At 46.1% G+C, this 25,058-nt stretch overlaps 2 protein-coding genes and 1 long non-coding RNA gene across 9 annotated transcripts in view; 2 read left to right on the top strand and 1 right to left on the bottom strand.

Moving 5' to 3' along the window:
• Positions 1-12: 12 nt before the first annotated feature.
• ZDHHC16 (zinc finger DHHC-type palmitoyltransferase 16) lies at positions 13-17,377 on the top strand. Of its 2 annotated transcripts, XM_036886487.2 has the most exons (13): positions 13-208; positions 3,884-4,131; positions 4,292-4,486; positions 4,621-4,709; positions 5,040-5,068; positions 5,665-5,798; positions 5,929-5,976; positions 6,814-6,899; positions 7,525-7,648; positions 7,838-7,908; positions 8,696-8,877; positions 9,101-9,259; positions 17,264-17,377. In XM_036886487.2, the coding sequence occupies exons 2-11, from the start codon at positions 3,889-3,891 to the stop codon at positions 8,808-8,810; spliced, it is 1,134 nt and encodes a 377-aa protein (XP_036742382.1). In that variant the 5' UTR covers positions 13-208; positions 3,884-3,888; the 3' UTR covers positions 8,811-8,877; positions 9,101-9,259; positions 17,264-17,377. The 2 variants fall into 2 exon arrangements, with proteins under 2 accessions (XP_036742382.1, XP_036742381.1); XM_036886486.2 differs by having other exon boundaries at positions 8,696-9,259; positions 17,264-17,371.
• Positions 9,528-25,058, bottom strand: part of MMS19 (MMS19 homolog, cytosolic iron-sulfur assembly component) — a 38,685-nt gene continuing 23,154 nt past the window's right edge. For 2 of the 5 annotated variants that reach the window (XM_036886479.2, XM_036886484.2), the window contains 23 exons: positions 20,134-20,220; positions 19,618-19,692; positions 19,090-19,167; positions 18,403-18,541; positions 17,998-18,152; positions 17,659-17,737; positions 17,269-17,394; positions 16,991-17,072; positions 16,587-16,687; positions 16,334-16,483; positions 14,419-14,574; positions 13,492-13,591; positions 12,873-12,975; positions 12,664-12,732; positions 12,311-12,437; positions 11,734-11,834; positions 11,530-11,586; positions 11,195-11,381; positions 10,808-10,890; positions 10,511-10,675; positions 10,369-10,428; positions 9,991-10,091; positions 9,528-9,918 (listed from right to left, as the gene is read on the bottom strand). In XM_036886479.2, the coding sequence (XP_036742374.2) occupies positions 9,891-9,918; positions 9,991-10,091; positions 10,369-10,428; positions 10,511-10,675; positions 10,808-10,890; positions 11,195-11,381; positions 11,530-11,586; positions 11,734-11,834; positions 12,311-12,437; positions 12,664-12,732; positions 12,873-12,975; positions 13,492-13,591; positions 14,419-14,574; positions 16,334-16,483; positions 16,587-16,687; positions 16,991-17,072; positions 17,269-17,394; positions 17,659-17,737; positions 17,998-18,152; positions 18,403-18,541; positions 19,090-19,167; positions 19,618-19,692; positions 20,134-20,220 (2,409 nt within the window). In that variant the 3' untranslated portion in view covers positions 9,528-9,890. Of the gene's footprint in view, positions 9,919-9,990; positions 10,092-10,368; positions 10,429-10,510; positions 10,676-10,807; positions 10,891-11,194; positions 11,382-11,529; positions 11,587-11,733; positions 11,835-12,310; positions 12,438-12,662; positions 12,733-12,872; positions 12,976-13,491; positions 13,592-14,418; positions 14,575-16,333; positions 16,484-16,586; positions 16,688-16,990; positions 17,073-17,268; positions 17,395-17,658; positions 17,738-17,997; positions 18,153-18,402; positions 18,542-19,089; positions 19,168-19,617; positions 19,693-20,133; positions 20,221-25,058 lie in introns of all 5 variants that reach the window. The other 3 variants (XM_036886480.2, XM_036886481.2, XM_057506183.1) reach the window with 3 other exon arrangements.
• Positions 17,385-20,156, top strand: LOC118912900 (uncharacterized). 2 transcript variants are annotated; one of them, XR_008998978.1, is made up of 4 exons: positions 17,385-17,504; positions 17,607-17,648; positions 18,385-18,571; positions 19,775-20,156. It is a non-coding gene; the product is annotated as an uncharacterized LOC118912900 (long non-coding RNA). The 2 variants fall into 2 exon arrangements; XR_005024985.2 differs by having other exon boundaries at positions 17,401-17,648.

Raw genomic sequence — 25,058 nt, forward strand, 5'->3', positions numbered from 1 at the left:
CCCCCAAGCGCCTGAGGTTGCGCTTGCGCCTGGGTCCAGGATGGGCTGGCGGCGGGTCCGTGTCCGCAGCCTGTCGCTGCGGGCGGCGGGCCATGGTTGGTCGGTCTGAGGCGATCCGGGTCTGGGTGCCGAGCTGGAGGGGGTGGCAGTGAGCGGCAGCAGAAGCTGTGGGGTTTGAATTACTGACTGGGGAGTCGGCAGGCGGCAGGTAAGAGCAAAGCCGTCGCCCTTGCTCTCCAGTCCTGCCCCTTCTAGGGTCGGGCCCTGTTCGGGCCCTTAACTGCAAGCCCGAGTTCCTGCTCTCTCCTCGCCCTGCCTTGTGCGGCGGAACCCTCCACAAACCCGCGGAGCGCACTCTCAGTTACCGGCAGCCGTTAACACCTAAGGGTGGAAGGCGGTCCACCAACCCAGTTCGCCCATTTCACATATTTGGAAACTTGGATCCAGAGATAAGATTTGACTTGTCCAGTGTCTAGGAGATAGTTCAAAGTAAAGCCCGAGCCCGAGCCCAAGTTTTTTGGCTCCCAGTCCATCTCACTTTGACCATGCCATCCTCACTGAGAAATAAAACCTTTCCCCAGCTTTTTGGCTGCAGCTTCTGATCTTGCAGTCGGATCAAGTCGTGTGGGCCCATCCTTAACTTTCTCTCTTTCCAGCATGTTAGTCCGGAAGGGGAGTCTGCACACGAATAAAATGCTGCTCTTATGGATGACTGACATCTTTTGCTTGAGAGTGCAAATATCCTGAGAGCAGCATCGTTGTCCAGATATTTGCCACGACTTTGATCTGTTTCCTCTGCCTTGTGGTGGCTTTGGAATATGTCCCTTCCTGTGCAAACCCCCACTCTCACCCCAATCCGGTTTCCTCTAGGGAAACGGTGGCTTAGAGTCTGGGGAAGAGGGCAGTGCTGTGGCCTGCAATTCCCTCTTATCTGATGGCAGATGGCACCAGGGACTCTACTGCTGAGGAATCACTATTCAAGACTAGTGCTTGGGGTGATAATGGGGCTGTGCTTTGCTGTTTCATCTCCTGTTCACTCTGATCACCCGACCCCCACCCCCCAATTTTTTGAGTTTTGCTTTGCTTTACTTCAGTTTCCTGAGATGAAGAGTTTGCATATTCAGTTGTGGCCCCATGGACTACATATCTCATATGGCATCCCCATAGCCCCCAAACCCCACTAGCTAAAATGAGGGTGCAGGGAGGTGGTGGTGGTGGTGGTGGGTGAGTTAGGATTGGGTTGAGACTTTGTTCACTCAACTCTCATCTGTAGCCCTGAAATTTCATTTGTATCTCTGAACTACAAGCTTTCTGTTTACATGCATGGGTTGATTTCTGGTTGGACTTGTTTTCTAAAATGCTTTCTAGCTCTTGGGTGCTATTATGATTCTAACAGTTGTTTCTATTTCTGTATTGATCATAAAGAATGATAGCACTTTTTGTGTTAACACATTGGCAAGAGTGCCCTTACTGTTATTTGTTGGACAGATAGACATCTGGCCAGCCTCTCCAGTACTGCAAACCTCCAGATCATTCATTCAAGTATTTATTGAGTACTCCCATGAGCCAAATATTGTGCTAAGCACTTTTTATTTATTTATTTAGGTATCATTAATCTACAATTACATGAAGAACATTATGTTTACTAGGTTCCCCCCTTCATCAAGTCCCCCCAACATACCCCTTCACAGTCACTGTCCATCAGCATAGTAAGATGCTGTAAAATCACTACTTGTCTTCTCTGTTGTGCTAAGCACTTTATAAACATTTCATTTATACCTTAACAAGTGTATAGAGAGAAATCACAAAGAGTTAAAGCTGGCAAGGACTTTAGCATTTAATGCTACCCTGTCACTGAATGGGAACACAAGGAAATTGAGTCCCACTGGGTTTACTGACTTGTCCAAGATCACAGAATTACTTAAGGGCAGAATTGAACACTAAGTACTCAAGTTATGGGGCAGATGAGAATTGGTAAGTCTAGTCCTTGAAGCAGGCATTTCCTATAGAGCTTAGGAGTTCCAGAGGTGTTGAAAATATGAAAAATGGAGAATCTGAGAAGAAAGATATTTTTGTAGACAGGAGAGATGGCATATAATTCTTGTTCATTGTAGATGAGGAATACATCTCTTTTGCAAGCCATTGCTGTAAAAAGTATTTTAGCAAATAGGAAACTCTCCATTTGCCATAGTAAGGGAATGAACAGTGGTGTGAACTATTTTGTCTTGGATTTGTTTTAAGGTAAAATGTGTCTCACTCTTATATTTGACTGTGGTTGTATGCTATTTTGAAAATTTATACTTTGAGTCAAATCATGATTCCAGACAATAGGAGTCTAGCTCAGAGAAGTTAGAAAGTTTGAGCTTTTCCTTTTTTCTCTTTTCTACATTGCCCCTTTGTTCTCTTAGCTCTTAGGAGGTGACGGGAATGGCTGATTTCTTTATCCTGGTGCAGAGTAGGCCTCTACTGAAATGTCTTTCTTCTTTCTCTGCTGGCATTTGTATGCTGGATTTCTTTTTGCCTTAGATCGTTACAGGGCTGTGGAAGGAGATAATTAAGTGTTTTCTTTGAAAGGCTTCATGGTGATGAGCCAGGGTGCAAGGAGAGTACGTTGCTCCAGTTACTGAACTGAAACCATCCCTACAGTGGAGCAGCCTCCTCCAGTTTCTGCTGGGTTTTGAGCTGCCTGTTAAATAAGTCAGTGGAGTTACTCAGGACAAAGTAGCTATAGGAGAAAATTAGGTAATTTCTTTTCTGGTAAAGACTTAAATCTGCAGAATGTGACTTATCATCAAAGGAATCATCAAAGGAATGCTTTCTGTTCTGGGCATTGCCTGGGTGGCTGACCTCCCATGGCTGTGGGATGAGGTAAAAACCACATAGAGGAGACGAAGGCACTTTCAGAGGAGCTGTGTAAAGGGCCAAAGAGCCTGGAAGGCTGGTTGGGAAGTTGGGGGTCAAGGGCAGGAGCCACAAGAAAGGTTCTTGAGTGTCTTAACTAGAATAGCACAGAGGAGACTCATCACTGATAGGGCAGGCCCTATAGTCTCATGAGCCACTAGCATGAAGGCCCCTTTCCACTACCGGTATCTCCTGCCTGTGGTGATATTCTGCTCGGTGTATCTGAAGTTGGCTTGGCTTCTGTATCCTGGAACTGGAATTACAGACAAAGCACTTTATGTCATGCAAGAAGTAGCTGAGGTGTCCTCACAGGAGACAGAGACTCCATGCTATCAGGTTGTGTCTGGTGGCCTGTAACATCAGCCCAGAGGGAATAGGAAGGGTGAGTATCTTTTGCTAAGACTCAGATAGCACCAGGGAAGATGTAGGTGCAGATCCATATGCTGTGCATTCACTCCCCTACTGGCCGTTGCATAGTGAAAAGCACTTGTTAGGATGTAGGTCCATGACCCAGGGCAGACAAAAGACCTCTGGAAACCTCTGTACAGTGGTCATGCCCACAGACATGGGGCGGCTTTGTGCTTATTGGCCATCTAGTGGTCTGTCTACACAGACTGCTCCAAAGAACCTTGTTTGACTTGGAGCCACCTACCTCTCTCTTAGTTTTATTGTGGCCCTTTACTCTAGGTGTGCATCACTTTGGATTTGCTGTGCACCCACTTGGTGTAATGTTAAGTAGGATTTCGTCAGACTCAGAACCTCCAGACACTACTCCTAGTAATCTGGTTGGGACACTGACACCACACATTCCTTAAGAGAAGTGAAATGACATTTCTACTTCCCATAGCCAGGTGACTGGCCCAGCTAGGCCTGTCTTAGGTCTTAGCCTCTAAGCTGGTGCTCTGGGCCTCCCCACTGGTGGGTAGGGAGGGAGGGAGGGGCAGGACCTAGGCTGGCCCCTCATAATGGTGTGCTCTCCTAGGAGCCATGTGGGGCCAGCGGAGCCTGCTGCTGGGCCCTGCCCGCCTCTGCCTGCGCCTGCTTCTGCTCCTGGGCTACAGGCGCCGCTGCCCACCTCTGCTCCAGGGCCTGGTACAGCACTGGCGCTATGGCAAGGTCTGCCTGCGTTCCCTGCTCTACAACTCCTTTGGGGGCAGCGACACTGCTGTTGATGCTGCCTTTGAGCCTATCTACTGGCTGGTGGACAACGTGATCCGCTGGTGTGGGGTGGTGAGTGATGCCCAGGGACCAGGAAAAGGGATGTTTGGGGGTAGCAGAGACATGTGTCTGATGGACCCACACCAGCCCCGTTCCAGGGAAATTCCTTTATCTACTCTGCGTGTTTGGCAAGCTCTCTCACTGCATCTGCCTGACCTCCCTGTGTTGCCAGGTGTTCGTGGTGCTGGTGATCGTGCTGACCAGCTCCATTGTGGCCATTGCCTACCTGTGTGTTTTGCCCCTCATCCTCCGAACCTACTCAGTGCCACGACTCTGCTGGCATTTCTTCTATAGTCACTGGAATCTGATCCTCATCGTCTTCCATTACTACCAGGCCATTACCACTCCACCTGGATACCCACCCCAGGTGGGTTCATGCCAGGGCACATGGAGGGAGTGAGCTGCAGGCTCTGGGGACTAGTCCAAAGCACTGGGAGGTATCTTTTGAAGTGCAGAATTGGTGTTGCACAGCTGTCATGATGCTTTTCTCTCTTTGCACAGGGCAGGAATGATATCGCAACTGTCTCCATCTGTAAGAAGTGCATTTACCCCAAGCCAGCCCGAACACACCACTGCAGCATCTGCAATAGGTAGGGCTTGGCTTTATCTCTGTCAACCCTGCTGTGGCCCTCTGGCTGTAGCCCTAGGGCAATACCTATACCTGGAGTTTGACACATTTCTGAAGCACTGGTCACATACCAGGCTATATTGTGACATCAGGTCCTCAGGATGGTCTATTAGGCATTATCATCACTTTTGGAAGCTTGAGGTTCAGAGATGAGTTACCTTGTCCCATATCATGTCTTCAAACTCTGTGCCCTTTCCACCTCAGCAGGATGCTGGTCCTTGTAGGAAAGGATTGGCACTGATATCTCAAGAGCCTTGGTCACGGTAACAGAGTCTGTGTCCCTCCCTCACAGGTGTGTGTTGAAGATGGATCATCACTGCCGTATCCTTTTACCATCACGTATGCCTGAGGCCTCCCTTATCTCCAGAGCACCACACAGAGTTAAAGGCCACAACCCAAGGCTTCCAGCATCACCCTGCAGAGAACACTGGCCTCATGAGGAAGAGTTGTGGGGGGCTGACCATCTCCTGGGGGAAACAGACAGGCTCTCTCAGATGGATCTTGGAGTATAAGGCGTCTAGTCTAACTCCTTTTGTTCTGTAGACTTTCATGCTAACATTTGTTGGATGGAAAGAGATGTTTGAGCTTTAGTGGTTGTCCATTGGATGTATAGAACCACTGGTTCTGTTCTGCTGTCCCACATAGATGTCTCAACCCATGAGGGTTTTGGCAGATGGATTTTCCTGAAGGATTTCAGTTTTCATGATTTCTTGGTGGGGCTTGTGAGGGCTCTGAAAAGTTTTAACACTTTCACCTCAACCTCTGGAAATAGCCCCATATTTTCTGCCTTTGGAGAAATAGTTCTTGGTGACAAGAAGCCCTTTGCTTGGATGATGTCATCATGAAGCAAGGATGAACCAGAGGCCTCGACACCCCCCTGAAATTGTGTTTGATGTCCTTAATCCTTTCCCCACCAGCCTGGCTAAATAACTGTGTGGGCCACTATAACCATCGGTACTTCTTCTCTTTCTGCTTTTTCATGACTCTGGGCTGTGTCTACTGCAGCTATGGAAGTTGGGACCTCTTCCAGGAGGCTTACGCTGCCATTGAGGTGAGACCGTAGGAGCAGGGCAGCTCAGGAGAGCTTTGGGGTGTGGAATCTGTCCCTGAGGAGTGGGGCTGGTAGCACCCCCACCCTAGAGTCCTGAGAGTATAACCAGCACTGTTTTCCATCCCATTAGAAAATGAAACAGCTCGACAAGAACAAACTGCAGGCGGTTGCCAACCAGGTGGGCTGTCCCCACCCCACTGCCTCCTGCTGCTCAGGCCAGGGGGTAGAGAGCTGCCTAGGCAACTGCTGAGTTGTAGAGGTTGGCTGAGGGGCTACTTGAGACTAGATCAGGGGTGTTCTGGGAGGCCGTCTACTGGGCAGACAGTGGCAGGGGGGCAAGCTAGAAGTCCCTGGTATGTGATAGTTTTTGGCTCTCTATCCTATCACCTTCCTTGGGCTGAGCAAGGACTCTGCCTTGGTGGTTGCCTGAGCAGCAAGGGGTCTATGTTAGTCTGTGTAATGGGGTTCCAGGGGACAGAGGTCAGGCTGGGCCAGTCTGATCATCTTTCACTCTTGGGCTTCTGCACCTGTGGAAGAGTCATCCCTTCTCCACTGGCCTTCTAGGACTCCTTATCCTGAGCAGATCTGGGGCTCATGATTGTACCTCTGCTGCCTTTTGGTCCTTGGTGGGGCTCACAGTTCTCCCTCCTTCCATCATTCCATTCTGGGTGTGGGTCTGGCCGCCTCTCTTGGGGACTGCAGTCATACGGTAAGGGAGTTCTAGCTGGGGAGCGGAGTGGCTTCCCCTGGAGCCCCATCTGTGTTGTCGAATCTAAAGGCCCAGGCTTGGCTCCTCCTGTGCTTTGCCATCTTGTCCAGACCTGCCCTGCCCAGTGTTTGTCGACGATGATGCTGCCAGGCTTGGTCCACCCATCTGGCTGCTGCCCTGACTCCTCTGTGGTTTAACCCCTTCTTTTCTCATCCCGGGCTTGGATCACTTCCCTGCCTGAAGGTGCTGGGGGCTCTGGTGACCAGCAGAACGAATGAGTGAGACTTTGCTGTTTTCTTTTTCTAGACTTATCAGCAGACCCCACCACTCACCTTCTCCTTTCGAGAAAGGGTAACTCACAAGAGTCTCATCTACCTCTGGTTCCTGTGCAGGTATCTCTCATTTTTGACAGTCTGAAGAGCTTCAGAAAAACCCTTTGAGGTGCCTGTGTGCAGGCAGAGACCCATTCCTGTGGGTTGCTACCATACTCAGTCTAATTTAGGTTGGCGAAGAGATAGCACTTAGTTTTCTTCAGCCTTTTGGGACAGGGAACATTAAGGATAGTAGCATTGAGCGTTACATGCCAAGGTAAGTTAGACTACCTAAAAGTCAGGCAGCGGCCTTTTATAGATGTGAGAAGCTGCAGATCAGAGGGGTGAATGATTTGTTCCATGATACACAGCTAGGAACAGCAGATCTGGAATCTGAATTTTGTACCATCCCATTCTTTTCCCTGGTGCTTTGCTACCTTCTGCAGTCTCCCAACCATGGGTATTTTAAGGAAAACAGAACATTTTAACTCGTCACATGGACTTATTTTCCCACCCCTCTTTCCACATAATTTATTCTTAGCCTATTTAGTGAAGTAAAAGTTCACGTATGTATTGGCTGGGAGATAAGGAAGACTTAGGCGGAGGGCTCCCTAACCAATCATTATTGCTCAGCTCAATTTCAGACCTACTTATAGCCTCCAATCCCATCTAAGCTACCCACCAATCTTTGCCCCTCTTTTCTTAGCTCCGTAGCACTTGCCCTGGGTGCTCTAACCATATGGCATGCTGTTCTCATCAGTCGAGGTGAGACCAGTATCGAAAGGCACATAAACAGGAAGGAGAGACGTCGGCTGCAGGCCAAGGGCAGAGTGAGTAGTGCTGAGGGCTTGGGATGGAGGCTGGGTAACTGAACCTGCTGTCCTGAAAACAGAGGCCGTTGTCAGGGCCAGCCAGGGTATAGGCATCATAAAAGGCCAGAACTTGCCTAGCTGAGCTTCGGGTATTAGAAGGGAATTAAGTATAAGTGGTTTGTAAAAACATGTTTTTTTTGGCTCCAGGTTTTTAAGAATCATTATAACTACGGCTGCTTGGATAACTGGAAGGTGTTCCTGGGTGTGGACACAGGAAGGTAACGTAAAATTTCTAGACCAGTGCTAGTCAATAGAACTCAGCAATGAAAAAACTGTTCAGTATACCTGTGGGGTCCAAGACATCAGCCATGAGCCACATGTGCTACTGAGCACTTGATATGTGGCTGATGAACTGAATTTTTAATTTAATTTTCACTAATTTAAATAGGCACACATGGCTAGTGGCTACTATATTGGACAGTGCAGTTCTAGACTCTAGGAATAGAGATCATTGCTCATTTGAGCTAAAGGGGCTTAAGACTAAAACTGTGTAGCAGCAGATGACAACAGAATCCTGAGAGGCTTGTTCTTAAGAAGGAACCTCTAGGTAGGATATGGTAGCCACCAAACCCCTCCCATTTGTATGGCAATGTCTGGAGTTCAAGCCAGTAATTTGTGGGATTGAAGTAACCTATTTGTGACAGAGGCCCTAAGACAAAAAAGTGAAGCTAGCTCTTTCAGCTCAAGAGACAAAGGTACATCATTTTCAAATGGCAGCTACTGAGGCTGTAATAATTAGGTAGCCCTAAACCTGCGCTCCTCCATTTCCCAGCCTGATTACATTCCTGCCTGTCACTGCTTATTTTCAGTGGCCCCTGAGAAGTTTAGCTTGAAACCCAAGGCACCAGAGGGCACATGTGTTGGACAAAATTTGAACTTTGTTACGTTTGAGATTAACGCCAGTATAGCTCAGGATATCTTGATGTATCCTTGCTGAGGAGTGAGGATCAGGAAGGAAGACCAAGGATTCTTGGAACTCAAGAGATATTCTATCTTCTCTTGTAGGCACTGGCTTACTCGGGTGCTGTTACCTTCTAGTCACCTGCCCCATGGGAATGGAATGACCTGGGACCCCCCTCCCTGGGTTACAGCTCACTCAGCCTCTGTGATGGCCGTGTGAGCTGGACTGCATCAGCCACAGCTTGAGCATCATTCTGCTTCCTGCGTTGTCTCAAGGGCCTCCAAAGGTAGCTTCTTGAAATCCTTGAGCAAAAAGAGCCAGTGGGCCTGCCTTAGGGTACCATGCAGGGACAACTCTTGGACCAATCTCCTGGCCACTACAGGAATAAGAATGATGTGGAAAAAGCCTAAGACTGATGTCCCTTTACTCAGGCAAACAGAAGCTCCAGCCCCAGACTGGAGATTAGGCAGCTAGCCACCTTGCCGGGTGCTGACCCCAACCTCCTCCAGGTTACAGCACTGGGTTGGCCACCACCTCTTCCACTTGCTGTCTGAGAAAACACCTGAATGACAGAGCTGAGATCCTGGCTTCTCAACAGGGCAAAGATACCAGGCCTACTGCTGAGGTCACTGCCATTTCTCACATGCTCTGAAGGAGCAAAAATAAAGGTATTTGGTTTTTAAAGATATGTAGCTTCTCTCTCTTTGCCATTACTGCAGAGCTGGGGTGGGGGTAAGGGTGGGGGAGTCAGGGTCCAGTGTAAAGAGCAGGAGTTCTGGTCGTGCTCCCTGGGCTCCACTTGGAGGGGTTGGATGCACTGAAGAATTCTTGGCTAATTCCTGTCATTACTGTTCCTCCAGCTTATGCAGTGACTTCACACTTTTGGTTATGTGTTACTGAGGCATAAGTGGGAGGGGGACGTATCTGACAGCCCCATTACCAAAAGAAATCTTTATTCTCCAGCAGATACAGACATCCACTGTCCCTGGTCCTCAGGGCCACACTCATCTCATTCACCCCTCAGCAGCATATCTCCTCTGACATATAAATGGAAGAACCCAGGACCAAGATGTTTCTTCAAACACAAGTAGTCTCATACTCAGTTACTTCACAAATCCATTGGAAGTCATTTCCTTTTGTTTCTTGTACAGCCATGCAACAGAGGCCCAGCATTTGTGCTGTGTCTATGGGAAAGGCAGTCAGAGGCTGGTGGTCTCCCTGCCTCAGGTGAGATGGCTCGGTACTTAGTAATTCCAGGTTAGATTGTCTGTTAGAACAGTCTAGGCCGGGACTGAGGGCTCAGCTGCCAGGGCTCCCCAGCAGAAACCTGTAAAATGTTGGCGGCATTAGTGGTGAGGCTCATTTTAATCCCACCTTTCCCCATGACCTAGAAACTCACCATTCTCCCCTGGCTGACACTGCTTCCTTGCGCACCAGTCTCTTCTTGTCATCCAGGGGTTTGGCTAAGGCCCGGATCACCTGTGGTTTGTATGGCAGCAGCTATGGAGTTAGAGGAGCCAATCTTAGCTTTATTCAACCAATGCAACTGAAAGAGCTGCTTCTTTGACTCTATAATATTCTTCCTATTCTTTAGTGATTCCAGAGAATGCAATGTGGCAGGACAGCCTACAGCAGGCAAATCCTTGCCTGTCTGTACCTTGCAGTTCATTCCTCAGTCACATAGCATGGTGGTCAGCCCTGCTTGATTAAGGCAAAGCGGTCCTTCTCTGGCTCTTCTGAGAAGTTTAGGCCAGAGAGGGACACCTGAGGTACTCACCACAGGGGTAGGCAGGCGAGTGAGGGCATGCATACACTGCAGTGCAGCAATCCGGACAGCCTGGAACACAACCATAAGGAGGTGAGGGGAGACCCTTGGAAGACAGACATAGGTGCCAAAGACTTGCTGGGGCTTAACGCACCATGGAAGCACTAGAGCTGAGGTTTAGAAACTTGGTGACCAGGGTGTCAACGTGAAGGCTCATGACTTGCGGTGCTTCCAGGAGGAGAGGCTGGAGGCAGCTGAGGGTGGAGAGCTGTACCACACAGTCAGGGCAGGACAGGGCCTCCAGCAGCAAGGAGAGCAGCTAAGGGGCCATAGGAAAGGCAGGCATGACCACATATGTGATGAGCCTGCTGCTCTTCCTCCTCCCCTTTCTAGGCTCAGCTGGGGGCCAGTGGCTTAGTCCCTGCTTAGAGGCTCTGACTGCAAGGCTTACCGTGGGCAGCTCTGGTAAGAGCACAGGCTTAGGCAGCCTGTTAAGTACATGAGACAGACCTTTCAGGTAATTTGGCTTCACATCTGTAAAAAATGGAAAAACTTACGAAGAAATTGATCCCAGACATACAGCTTGAGAATTCAGTTTAATCTCTGATGAATCTGAACATGAGCCTACATAGTTTTTTATTTTTAAGTCCCTCAAGCTCAGAACAAACAAGATACACCCATGAGAGGAAAAAAGTGGGATTAAAGTCTGGAAGATTAGCCTTTTAGGTACACACTACAGCTCTATGGTAGCACTCAGGTCTTAAATTATTTGAGGGAATGTTGCCTGAGCAGAGGAGAGGTCGATGTACTTGGGGACTTTCTTTCAGACTGTCCTCACCTTGGGAAGCAGCATGGAAACCCTGGACCAAAGCAGGCACATTATCTGTGAAGAACCGCTGGCGGAACATGATCCGCACGTCAGCGTGGCCAGCACGAGTCAACACATCAGTACAGTCAGACATGAGCAGAGAGAAGCCATCGGCAGCTGCTGGGCCTAGTTCTGGGTCACTCAGGAGGCCCATGAGCTGGAGAAAAGAGAGGCTTTGAGGTGCATCAGGGGAGAAGAATCTTAAATAAACCCAAGGAGGATGGCAGTCATTTCTAGGAGGAACAGGATCAACAGGGAAGTTCCTGCTTAGGTCCTAGGTTTTCTTGTCTCCAGAATGGACTTACCCGGTCTGTAAGGCAGGAGCTGAGAGGATGATATCTGAGCACTAGGGCCTTTGTTACCTGTAATCAGAGAGAAAAAGAAAGGTCAGGGCATGACACTCAAACCTCAGAGCCCTGAGAAGCATGCTTATAGTTAAAAAATAGAGAAATTTTACTTAACCAGATATAACTGTCTCTGTCTAACAAGAATTCATTCTTACTCCTTACCCAGAGAAGCAGTGTGAAAGCTTGACTATGATAGGGCCCAGAACTCAGGCCCGTCTCCACTTTGTCCACAGCCAGCTGTAGGAATTCATCCAGCTGTTGCCCTAAAAAGGAGGGAGGAAATGCTGATGCAAAGGCTACATATTTTTTCCTTTAACAACAAGGATTAAAATTATTTCAATGCAGAGTTCCCTGAGAAGCCATTAGAAAAGAATCCTATTATTTTGGCTCTGGGCTTTGCCCACTCAGTTCTAGACGTCAGCATGAGAGCTTGATGTTATGATAAGACAGGGGTGCTGGCCTTCACAAAGAGTTGTCTACTTCAAATAATGAAGCATCCCTAATTGCTCCCTGTATGGGGCAGGATGACGGAACTAGAGCACTCTTCTTGTACTCCCTTATCTTATGTCCTGTAATGCTTTGCCCAACTCTGGTCTTGACTCTTCTCCCAAGGGCTGTCTCTTGAGAGGACCTATTATATTACTGGCAGCTCTTTTTTTAAAGAGAATGAGGACCGAACTTCAAAATGTCATCAGTAGTGGACTGAGGGAGGCTCCTGACCCCAGCCTCATCCTGGTACCTGCAGGGAGCTTGTTGAGGAGTCCTGCAAAGCACTTGGTGGCAGCAGTGGAGGAGAAGGTGCAGCTGTGGTAGCAGCTCAGCTCTAGAAGTTCCCGCATGAGTTGGTTCAGCTGAGGGATTTCCACCTACAGGAAACCTGACCATGTAATGGACCCAGAGAACACTCACACTCCAAGAGAAACATGGTAGGGAAGTGGCAGTAGGCCAGGATGAATGAGAACTAAATTCTCCAGTGGGCAAAGTAGAAGATCAGCTTAGCCTGTGACAAATTTCAGCCTGTTAGTCACTTGGGATCCAGCTCCCCTTGTCAGGGTTATCCTAGGGCACTCCCCAAATGTTGGGCTCACTCACATTTCGAGGCAGGGAGCAGACAAAGGCCATAAGCAGTGCAACCAGCCGCCTCTGTGCTGGGGAGCCTCCCTGTAAGGAAGAAGAGTACTATCAGGCCTGTCCTGTCAGCAATAGGCTTGTCTGCCCAGATAGCCCATCCCAGATTAGCCTAAAAATTTGAAGGACGGAAGTCCCAAGATTGTCCCCAGTCTGATCCATCCGACCCTCACCTGGAATGGCTGGAATCTGCAAGGGAAGCTGTTTTCAGGCAGAAAGGAGATGTTGCCATCCAAGAAAAGGGGCACAATGTGGCCGACACTCTGGGCAGCTAAGCTGGGGGTAGAGCACTAGGTATCACCAAGGAGCCAGGGTTCTAAAGCAGCCCTGGGGTCACATTAGTCACTGAGTTAATGGGCCAGAACATGGTCATTCACACATTCAACAAGTATTAATTCAGAATACATTATATACCAGGAACCACTGCCATTCTAGGTCCTGGTGATACATAGCAGTGAACCAGACAAATCAAATCCTTAGTCTCCTGGAGCCTACAATCTAGTGAGAGAACTCAAGGTGTATTTTTAAAAATGCTCCATAGGTTGTTCTTATGCCCACATGAAGCTAGGAACCATAGGCTTCCCCAAACACGGCTCCCCAACCCCCACAGTCCAATCTATGGTGCTAAAAGCCCCGTTCTTTTGCTTTGCCAACAACACTTATAAAACAACTGCCTCCAATGCCTCCACATTGATTCTGAGTTAAAGGACAGCTCAGAAGGCAACTAGCTGATGCCTCTTCCCAAGATTTCTATCCTTCTTGGGATCAAGCCACATCCATAATCATACTCACTCCGGGCTCAAGTGGGTAGTGGCAGTGCCAATGACAGACGCCATGGCAGCCAAGACCTCATCCTCCAACAGTACTTTTCTCAGAACCGAGTGTTCCTTCTCTGCAAAATTGAAACACACACACAGATTCACAAGGCCATGACTATGGTTCAGATGATTAGGTCCTATAATCGTGACTCTGGGGCTTGACTCTAGTCACAATAGAGGCAGTTTTTAACCTGTCCTCTAGTGGTGGTGTAGCCCTTAGAATCAGCAAGGTACCAGATCCAGGAGTGGTTTAACTTGGGTCACACAGCGCTCTTTAGAACTTTGTGCAGTCCTTAGACTGGGCATTAATGGAAAACAAGGCTGCCTAAAATGAGCACTCTTAACACCAGAAATTGTTATGTTAGTCTTTTCAAACACTTAAAGATAACATGGATTTCCCTTCATGGGTTCTTGTTATTACAGCAGCTACCACACGTTCATTACTATCCAGGCCCTATGCATTTCCTTATTCAATCTCACCAACTATCCTGTGATACAGATGTTACCGCCCCCCCTACCATTTACAGGAGGAAACAGAGGCTTAGAAAGGCTAAATATCTTCAACTAAGTTAGAGCAAGGGGTAGAACTGAAGAACTCCGGCAGATCAGCCCAACTCCAGAGGCTAATTCTAACTAAACTAACTACACAGCATTTAAAGGGGGAAAGGTGTGCATGTTTTGAGTGCTGCTAACTAGTAGATTTGGGTTCCTGCCTTTGGTCAGGTTTATACCCTTTGCTTGAAGCAAAATCTCACCATGGGGACAAAGGATTCAAAGGAAGCCTCTGCTGGTACAAACTGCAATGCAGGTGATACCCCAAGGGTGGCAGCGCTGTTCAATGTCAACACTAGGGGGAGGCCCAAGTCCAGAGGAAGGATGGGGGTGAGGTGGTGAAAGTTACCTGGCAGGGAAGCCTGCACTGCTAAGGCAAGCAGGTGAGGCACAGCTGTCTGATGGAAATACCAGCAGCTCTCTGGGTCCTGCTGGCATTTTTCTGCCACCTGCTGGAGGCTCTGACAGACAGCAATAACTTCATTTGTCCCTGCAACCAGATTCCCTGTGTGGTGACAGAGTTCTCTGTAAGGTTTTCTTAAAAGCACTTCTTAAAGATAACAGAAAAATCAAAGACAAATGACCAAAGAAACCAAGAATGTCTTATAAAAAGCCAAGTCATTTTGCAAACAACAACAAATGTTGGTGAGGTTGTGGAGAAAGGGGAACCCTCCTAGACTGCTGGTGGAATGTAAATTAGTTCAACCATTGTGGAAGGCAGTATGGAGGTTCCTCAAAATGCTCAAAATAGAAATACCATTTGACCCAGGAATTCCACTTCTAGGAATTTACCCTAAGAATGCAGCACTCCAGTTTGAAAAAGACAGATGCACCCCTGTTTATTGCTGCACTATTTGCAATAGCCAAGATATGGAAGCAACCTAAATGTCCATCAGTAGATGAATGGATAAAGAAGATGTGGTACATATACACAATGGAATATTACTCAGCCATAAGACAAAAACAGATCCTACCATTTGCAACAACATGGATGGAGCTAGAGGGTATTATCCTTAGTGAAATAAGCCAGGCAGAGAAAGACAAGTACCAAATGATTTCACTCATATGTGGAGTATAAGAACAAAGGAAAACTGAAGGAACAAAACAGCAGCAGAATCACAGAACCCACGAATGGACTAATAGTTACCAAAGGGAAAGGGACTGGGGAGGATGGGTGGGAAGGGAGGGACAAGGGTGGGGAAAAAGAAAGGGGGCATTACGATTAGCATGTATAGTGTAGGGGGGCACGGGGAGGGCTGTGCAACACAGAGCAGACAAGTAGTGATTTCACAGCATCTTACTATGCCGATGGACAGTGACTGTGAAGGGGTATGTGGGGGGGACTTGGTGAAGGGGGGAGCCTAGTAAACATAATGTTCTTCATGTAATTGTAGATTAATGAAAAAAAAAAAAATTACTAGATTAAACTAAGTTTAAAAAAAAAAAAAGCCAAGTCATTTTGTTTCCTTGGCTATTCTTTTTCATCTATTCAGTTTTCAGAGCTGAGACCTGCTCTGTGCCAGCTGTGTGACAGAAGCATTCATTTGCATTTTTCCATTTAGTTTTCCTGACAACACTAGAAATATCATTTCCCCCATTTTATAGAGGAGAATGTGGAGTCTCAATGAAACTCCCAGTGGTTTTTCCAGGGTCACAGTAAGTGCAGCCAGGAATCAAACCCAGGCCACACTCTGAGTGCAGTGTTCTTTCTATGTAACGGCTGCTAGATCAGTCACCGTTGACAATCTACCACAAAGGGTTGGGCAGCACAAAGCAGGGAGCTTAGGAAATTAGTGAGGGTCCACGGTGAGCATGCAGTAGCAGGAGCTGCTGTCACTATGCCTTGGAGCAGTTCTTCTCAAAGTCAAGGGTGCTTACCAGTTAACTGGAGAGCCTGTTAAAATGCATATTTTGATCAGTGGGGCCTGAGAATATTTTGCACTTTTAACAAGCTCCTAGATAATGCCCATGCTGCTGGTTGATGGACCATATTTTGAGAAGCATGGCCTTGGAGTAGTACTTTTCTGTTCTGACTCCACATTAGAATCACCTGGCACTCTTAACAATTATTGTTGCTCCAAAATCCCATCCATCCTCAGAGACTGAATCAGTTGGACTGAGTGAGGCCCAGGCATCAGCATTCAGCACTTTTAAACAACTCTTAAGTATAGCCACCAGCTGAGCCACTGCCTTACAGGCATCAACTCCAAACCTGACTATGGTTCCCCATTCAGCCCAGCTCCTTGATTATCCCTGGGAGCTACCTTTGTTCATCCAACAGAAGTGCTGCAGCAGCAGAGGTGTGGTCTCCCTGACAATGCTCGGGTGGGTTGACACAGCTGACAAGGCTTGCAGACAGCGCAAGTGCCGGGAGCACTCATTGAGTCCGTTCCCTCTGGCCAAATCTGACTCCCCTGAAAGGAGCGCAGCAGACAAGGTTTCACTGTGTGAGAGCACATTCAAGTCCTCCAAGCCTCCCTGGGAAGGGGTGGGCTACAGAAGACTGGAGACACATACCTATGCACAGCTCCTCAGCAAGCTTGGATACTAGATGGCTGCTGAAGGCCCCAGGGTAAAGAGTGGCCAGGGTTCCCGATGCTTCCAGTGCTGCCACCCTGCTGGGGTACAGGGCAAATGAGCATTAGCAGAGGCTTAAACCACGGTTCTCTTGGCTGGGACTGCCATTATGCAGATTCAGGAGCATGGGCTCCCAACACCACCTTGCTGAAGAGCAGGGCTCAAGCACTACACTACTAAGACAGGCTTCTTAACGCCCAAGAAAAGAGAGGACTTCCACATCTTATAAGTGGGAGTTAGAAGCCAGAGCCAAGCCCAGAGTCCACCTCCCCTAGGGAGAGCCAAGGGTCAGACACACAGAGCCCGGGAACAGACTGCTCTCTCTCGCTGCTTTAGATTCTCACCAACTCTGGGAATCCTCCTCCAGGAAGCTCAGTCTGTATAGGTGACCCACTGCCTGGTCCATGTCCCCAGAAGACAGGAGATCTATTTTAGAAGGAAACATGAACGCCATCTTTCTTCCCCTGTAGCCACTACAACCCTTCCAAAAGTTCTATTAGAAATCCCAAATCAGCCAGAGTTGTGGTTTAGAGCCAGGGAATTAGGACTGCTCTTCACTTACGACAGAAAATTGTAAGGAAGAGATCAATATCCCCATGTTTTCTCTTTCCCTTTAGTGTACCTGGCTGGGCACCCAAGACTGTCAGTGTACGGATGCCAACAAGCTGAAGGTGGGTGCTGGGGTCTGTCAGGGCCATGAATACCAGTGAACACAGCTGGTCCTTGAAGCCATTCAGAGGCCTTTCATCTGGGGAGAGACAGTGTTCCGTTTAGAGGGAAGCCCCGCCTCAGCACTGATGCAAAGACACCTTGGGGCATAAAGTGTCCCAGAAGTACACTGGAAAAAAAGATAGACAGGTCCCATCTATTAAGTGTTTTCTTGTGCTACAACCTCAGAACAACAGGACCACTGTTCTAGAATACTTCTCTGTAACACTCTTTGCCTGCCACCCTTTATAGGGTTACAGTGCTCAGCCACCCACAGGATACCACATTTGGAAGGTAACCTCACCCTTGTCTTCATAGCTCCATTTCTGTTGCAGCTTCAAAAAACCCAGGATCATTTCAAGGATTGTCCGCTGCTGGCTGCTCTGTAATGTTACACGGGGTATTGGAGTCAAAGAATATTTTGATGAATTTCAGTCCTGCTACTTTTTAAGTGGGGAGCATTATTTATCCTTGTATGTAGAGTGTTGGAAAAAGAGCAAACAAGGAAACCAGCAGCAACTACTGGGAGCAAAAACCCAAGACCTACTATTTGAGCTCAAGCTCAACACTTGGCTCATGCTCTGTGAGAACGGGACCCACCCAAGGTGTCCCATCATTTCCTCAAAATATTCGGTTTCCTTACCTGACTGTGCTTCTGAAACTGTTCCAGCAGTAAAGGCAGTACGTTGCTGGTGATATGGTTACAGGCCCGGACAGATGCACCCGCAGCTGCCTGCAACAGTTTGGCACTGGGCCATACCAGTTTCATGTCCGGTTCACACAGATGGTGCCTGCAGTCTAGAGGGGCAGCATGTCACAAACTGGGGAGTAGGGCAAATGCTGCCTAATACCTCTGCAGCCCTCAGAATTTGGAGCTTGAGACCTGGGACTATTTGCTAGCAGAACAACTCAAATTATTTTTAATTCAAAGTAGGGCTCCAGAACCCAAATCATTGAAAAATGGGGGGCTACTCATGAAAGGTCATTGGCTTTAAGGAATTTTCTCTGTTGTGCTCACTCCCCTTTGTAGCTGCCATGGCCCCATTACCCTGTAGAATGTTGCAAAGGAAGGAGTCAACGAGGTCCTCAGCATCAGCCCTCAGCACAGAGCGAGACAGACACGCCGTCAAGGAGCGGAGGGCTGCCAGGCCCTCGGTCTCCACCCGCTCACTTGCTGTCTGGAACACCTGTCAGGGAGGGATCCCACAGCTACTGAGGTGAGCGTGCAGCAGGTGAGACTCCACCCAACCACTGCCTATTTCCTTTTGGGTGGCAGTTGAAAACTTTAGGGCACAGCAATGGAAACTAACCCCTTAAATGAGTTTCTTCTCAATTGGTATGCTCTCACCAAGTCCTCAGTCCCACTAGGATTGATGCACATACTTTTTGTGAAACAGAATGCCAACACTGAGCAGTGGTTATTGGGGTCCCTTATCCTAAGTCTTTTCCTCTTCCCCTCTATTCAGCATGGTGCCAAAGGCACCAAGACCTATGCTCCTTTCTGTGGAAGGACAGGAAGTAGACACAATGCAAAGGTGAGCATGCACTATAAACAAGCAGCTAACCCTATGTACATATGGACTCTCTCCCTTGTCATTCAACTATAAATATATCCTTTTGCTTGATTCTTAATAACTGAGCACAACACCAGAAGCAAAAGGGTAGGGTATGCTCTTTCTCCTCCTGCCTGATATCCGGGGGCTAACAGTCATGAGTTTATCTCAGTAACACTCACCTCTCTTCGGACAGATGCCCAGAGGCTGGGGAGGAAGTCCTTTAGTTCCTTCTGCCCATACACAGCACAGCAAGCATTCTGCCAAGGAAAACACAGGTATCAGCTATCTATATGCTCAGACTTCCTAGGATATGTGTTGGTGATATAGTGGTGAGCATAGCTGCCTTCCTAGGATATGCAGGCATCTCAGCATAATGGCACCTGAAGGAGCCTGGCTCTCAGCAGGAAAACCAGCAGGATTTCATAATAGTCCTACCTAAGTCACAGAAAAATAAGAGGTTCTCCTCAATGATGAAAAATAAGCATAAAGAGGGAGCCCCGGTCAGCCTTTCCTCAGTAGCCACCCAGTTACTATAGCATAAGACAACATGCAGCTGCAGGTTTTCAGTCAACATATAGGCTCAGATCCTCGGTGTCCTCTCCTGAGGTCCACTGGACTGTTCCATGGCTCTCCAAGAATCTGTAATCCTTTAGAACTCCTCAATTATCTAAATTGAGCTGGATCCTGGAAAAAGAAAATTCACTCACCAGAGTCTGCAGAGAATCCAGCTTGGCACTCAGAATCTCAGAATCCACTTTCTCTATCAGCAAAGGCAGAAGGAACTACAGGAGAGAAGGAAGAACTGAAGCCAGCGACAGGTGTGTTGACACCACAGCAAGGCCAACCATGTCCTCACTCCCACAGGTCCCCAAAGGCAAGGCGCGACACTGAGGAGCTGCACAGAAGTCAGGAATTACGGATGTAAGCCGACTTTCCTGACAAGCTGTGGCCAGACTCCCAGTTACCTGAAAAATGGGCTAGTTGGCAAAGTTATAGGAGTTCAAGAGAGCACCAAATGTGGCTTGAATTACTACTTTAGATGAAGAGATGGTAAAGTTTTCTACTTTGGAGTCTGAAGATACTTGCCATGCAAGTAAGTGTGAAGACATTTGCAGGATGCCATACCTAAATTTCCACTGGCCCTTTCTCCCGGTGCTTTTGCTGTCTTCCTTCAGAGCCCCCTATGGGCTGAGACAACATACTCTAACCTTGGTCAGACCCACCTCAGCAAATCGGGGTGTGGAAGCCAGCACAGCGCGAAGACTCAGGATGAGATCTTCTCTCTGGATACCATGGGGATCATTTGGTGGCTAGAAAAGGGAGAAGGGCTGTGGGTTTGTACAACTCTCAGGACTCTTGGGACCACCCGTGGACAAGGGATTGAACCTGGCAAACCTGAAGAATAGGTGATCTTTACACTAATCTGGTCAAAGGGTGTGATATGAGGCAGGAAGACATGCTTGCTCTTTTATGTTCCTTAGGAATTTCTGTATGTTGGGTGCTTATTTTCTTTCTGATCTATCATCTTAGCACCCAGAGATAAGCATCCTTAACCCTCTGGTGCATAACTTTCTTTTGTGTATGTATGTATTATGACTACATGTTAGTAGACACTGTTTCCCTTTAAAACATATACACTTTAAAATGTGATTGTTTTGTTGAACATATAGTTTGTAGTCTAGTTTTTCACTTACTACATTAGGTACATTTTTCCATGGTATTAAATTATCCTTTTATAGAAACATTAGTTTTAGTGGCTAATACTATTTCATTGTGTGGCTTAATTTAAATAACATTTAAATTTATTCAATAATTTAAATAATTTCCCTTTGATGGACATTTCCATTTTTTAACCCTTATAAAAAACTAATTTTAGTAGTATAAAGAGCATTCATTGTTTCTACATCAAGAAGACAGATGGAAAACATGCATCAGATTTTCCTTTTCCTCGAAATGCCACCAAAAACACAGTAAAGGGATGTTTTTAAGACATAAAGCTAAAGGTTGAAGAGAATAGGATAAAGAGATTTAGCAACAAAATTTTAGAAGCTGAAAAGCAGGTAGAAAAGACAAAAGTGACTTAACAGAGCCAAGACAACAGAATCTTCAGTAGGCTTATGGAAAGCTGAGTACTACCCATACATACTTTTTGAGAGTCTTAAAAAGCTTTGCACCTAACTGATCATACCAGGTACTTTTGGAACTGGGAGTGGGGTTAGGGAAGCAATCTGACCTAGACTGCTTTCCAACTCCTCCCTAACTGCAGCAGAATCTGGAGACTTTATTCTCTGGAGAGAGTAAGAGACAGGTCTCTAGCCTTAGAGAGGTAAAAGCAGTTGAGGACCTGGATGCTGTACCAAAGAGGAGGTTTAAGTGATAGGGTACTGAGTGCTAAGATTTTTCCAGCCCCTTCCAGACTCATCTACTCTTAGACCTTTCCCTCTGGACAGATCTAAGGTGTTTTTCTAGAAGAATCTGACTAGCCCAAGAGGAAGAATACACTGGAAGTTCCCCAAACTGTCCATGTAAACCACTCTACAGTGAAGCTCATACTCAACAAGCCCATTCCATGTGCTCAGAGCTCCCACTCAACTTCATAATTCTTACTTTGAAATGTGCAAACTTCCAAGGATTACCAGATAATCTGAGGAAAGCCTCTAACCTGGAAGTAGAAGCCAAAGAAAACTGAAAATACTTGGAGGAAACAAAGGCCACATATGTGGGGAGAAGTAATATTAAAAAAATATCATAAATGTTTTCAAAAATTATAATTCATCCATGAATGAATGAAATAAGAACATAATGCTATAATGCTATGTTATCAAAAAAATTTAGAGGTCATCAACAATGAAAAAAGCCCCTTGGAATCAAAGCATGAGGGCAGAAATGAAAGAAACAAAATCAACTGAAGGGGTTACTGGGACATAAGCTGCTCCTGAGTGTTTCTGCCCTCAGATCCATTCCTTTGGCTGACCATCGCAGGCTACATTATCCAGACTCCCATACTGGCTTGGGTTCAGCCAACTGGAGCCACTTGTAGAAGAATGCAGGGCAGAAGAAAGGGAAAAGGCATTTTTCCCGTCTATCTGGTTCAGTTGGCACCGTCAGCACGGGCAGCATGTCGTTCATGGCTCCAGCTGCACTAACAGGCCCACTGTGGTTCCAGATACTCTTAGCCCTTGCGGTTCAGTAACATCAACTCTTCCGTTTCTCCCTATAGCCTAGGGGTTGTATGGCTTCCTGCTCTTAATACTCTTTGGGTTGCATTACTATCCCTGTCCAGCTTCTCGGCTCTCCCATCACTTGTATAAACAATTTCCTGTACTAAATTATTTCTGTTTTAAACACCCAAGTGGTTTCTATTTTCATGGATGGACTTTGATAGAAAAGATAAAATTGTGGAATTCTTTTAGAAAGTAACAAAAAGATAGAGGTAGAAAAGACAAAGGAAAGGATAAGAGATTCAGAGGTCTAACAAAAGATTAATAGGAATTCCAACAAGAAGGAAAAAAGAACACAGAAAAGAAGAGATCAGTAAAAGAATGTAAGAAAATTTCCCAGGACTCAAGGACATGAGTTTCCAGATTGACAGAGCCTACCAAGTACCTAATACGATGCATGAAAACAGACTCACACTAAGGCACATCATTGTGAAATTTCAATAGATTGGGGGCAAAATCAACCTTAAAACCTCCCATAAAGGAGAGCAAAAAAAAAAAGTGAACACACAAAGGCTTATAAATCAGAAGAAACTTAGACTTGTCCACAGCAACTGAAACCTAGAGGTAGATGTAACAATGCTTTCAAAATCTTGGGGGAAAAAATTCTCATTCTTCAACTTTACACCCATAGTATCAGTAAGTGAGATGAAAGAATGAAGGCATTTTAGATTTACAAAATCTAAAAACATTTTCACTCACACTCTCAGGAAACCCATAAAGGATATGTACCACCAAAATGAGGGAGTAAATCAATAAATGAACATAGGAGATAAGAGATCTTATCCAAGAGAAAGGATAAAGGAACCCCTAGGGTGATGGTGAAGGAAGACTCAGTATCAACTGTGCAGTAGGAGTAGGAAGTAACCAGTTGAGACTGTATGGCCAAGTTAAGAATGTTTTTTACATTTTGAAACAGCTGAAAAAAAATCAAAAGAATAGTATCTTGTGACATATGAAAATGGTAAGAAATTTAAATTTCTGTGCTATAAATAAAGTGGCAATACAGCCACTGTACCATATTCCACTCTCTATGGCTGTTTTCCTGCTAGAACAGCAGAGTTGAGGAGTTGTGACAGAGACCATACAGACCAAAATAGTTGCTATCTGGCCCTTTACAGGAATTTGTTGACCCCTGCTCTAAAATGAGCATACAGGATGGTTCCTCTAAAGTCAAAGGAACCATCATTATACTGATGTGATCCACTATGAGGAAGACATGTTGGCCAAAACAGATTGATACAACCATAAAGAACATTTCTAACACAGTTACACTAAAGCCAGGTGTCTGTTTTAATTGACAAAAGCTTTCTGCTTCCCATAGTCTGCAGTACAGAGGAACACAAAAATCTGCCTGAATATAAGACATTGTTCTATCATAATCTACAACCTTGTTTAACCTGGAATATCTCAGAGATAATATAAAGCAGTTGGGAGCAGTGAAAATGGGTAGTGGCAATAAAGTGGTATAAAGAAACTTAATTCTCTATCCTTTAAATGTTGAATCATGATCATTGTTATTGCCTTTCAAAAAATGAAACATACTCCTCTCTGCCCTAGTAAATACATACATTTCAGCGATTCCACTTTTAGGAATTTATCCTATACTGTTATATCCATATATATATGTGAGATGATACACGTACATAGATTGCAGCACTGCTGTAACAGCTAGAGATTACTTAACAACCTTCACCATGGACAACTAGTGAAAATAATTGATATTTCTATGGAAAGGAATATTACATAGCCATAAAGAATAAAAAGCTAATTTATATACTGATATGGAACTTTCCCAGAGATATTGTTAAATGAAGAAGGCAAAGTACAGGTGTATATACACACACACTCACACACAAGTACATATATATATATATATATATCACAGACACACATACATATTGTGCATACATATATTGCCATTTGACGGGAGAGGGTTAAAGCATCTGCCTATATATGGATGTAAAAAGCTCTGTAATATACAGATAGAACTGATAAAATTGGCTGACAGTGCAGAAAGAAACTTGATGGTAGATTTTTCACTTTTTTGATTTTGAATCATGTAAATGTATTATCTTTTCAAAAAACCACAAAATGAAACAATGTAAAAACAGAGAAAGCTGGTAGCCTAACAAAGAGCTTTCAAGATTTCAAAGGCCTAAGTTCTGAGTGAGAAACAGTGATACTGATTGTAAAAGAGATGAAAAGAATTTTAGGAAGAGGTGGTCCAAAGCAACATGATGTCAACTAGAACATGTAATTGGAAAGAACTACCCACAACAAAGATGGCTATGTAGCTTTAAAGGCAATGAGAGTCAAAACTGGGGCGCTGGCTGGTGTGCTGTGATGCAACTCCTTTCACTTCTTCCAAACCACTAATGCTTGCAGTGGTTGTGCAATACATACCTATGTATTTGCATACCTATGTATGCAATTTGAATACCTATGTATTTGAATACAAACCTATGTATTCCCAAAAAGTGAGGAGACCCCAAGTATTTGGGAATAGAAGGGATACAGAGATGCAGAGTGGGAAGGTCCAAGAAGGTCACAGCAAACACCTCCTGCACATGCAGAGATGATACTGTAGACTGTGTGTCTTACTTGTTTTGTCAATTTGTTTCCATTGCCTCAGATGCCCCTGGGCTCCTGGACCGTATCCTATGCCTCCTTGGAAACCAGCTGAAATCCTATCTGATCTGTGATGTTAGTTTCTCCCTACTCCAGCTCACTCTGACTGACCTCTGTCTTCTCTGAAAAACTAACACCACTTGTCCTGGTCCATAACCTCATATTGTTACTTAAATGTTTCAACCTTCAAGGACAAGAACCCATGTTTTACAATTTTGTAGCCCTCAGCACTAAGTACACTGTTAAGAAGCCCCCCAAATACTTGCTGAATTGAATCCTTCCTTCCATGGTAAATGCTT

Source organism: Manis pentadactyla, chromosome 8 (assembly GCF_030020395.1).
Source record: "Manis pentadactyla isolate mManPen7 chromosome 8, mManPen7.hap1, whole genome shotgun sequence".
Lineage (NCBI taxonomy): Eukaryota > Metazoa > Chordata > Mammalia > Pholidota > Manidae > Manis > Manis pentadactyla.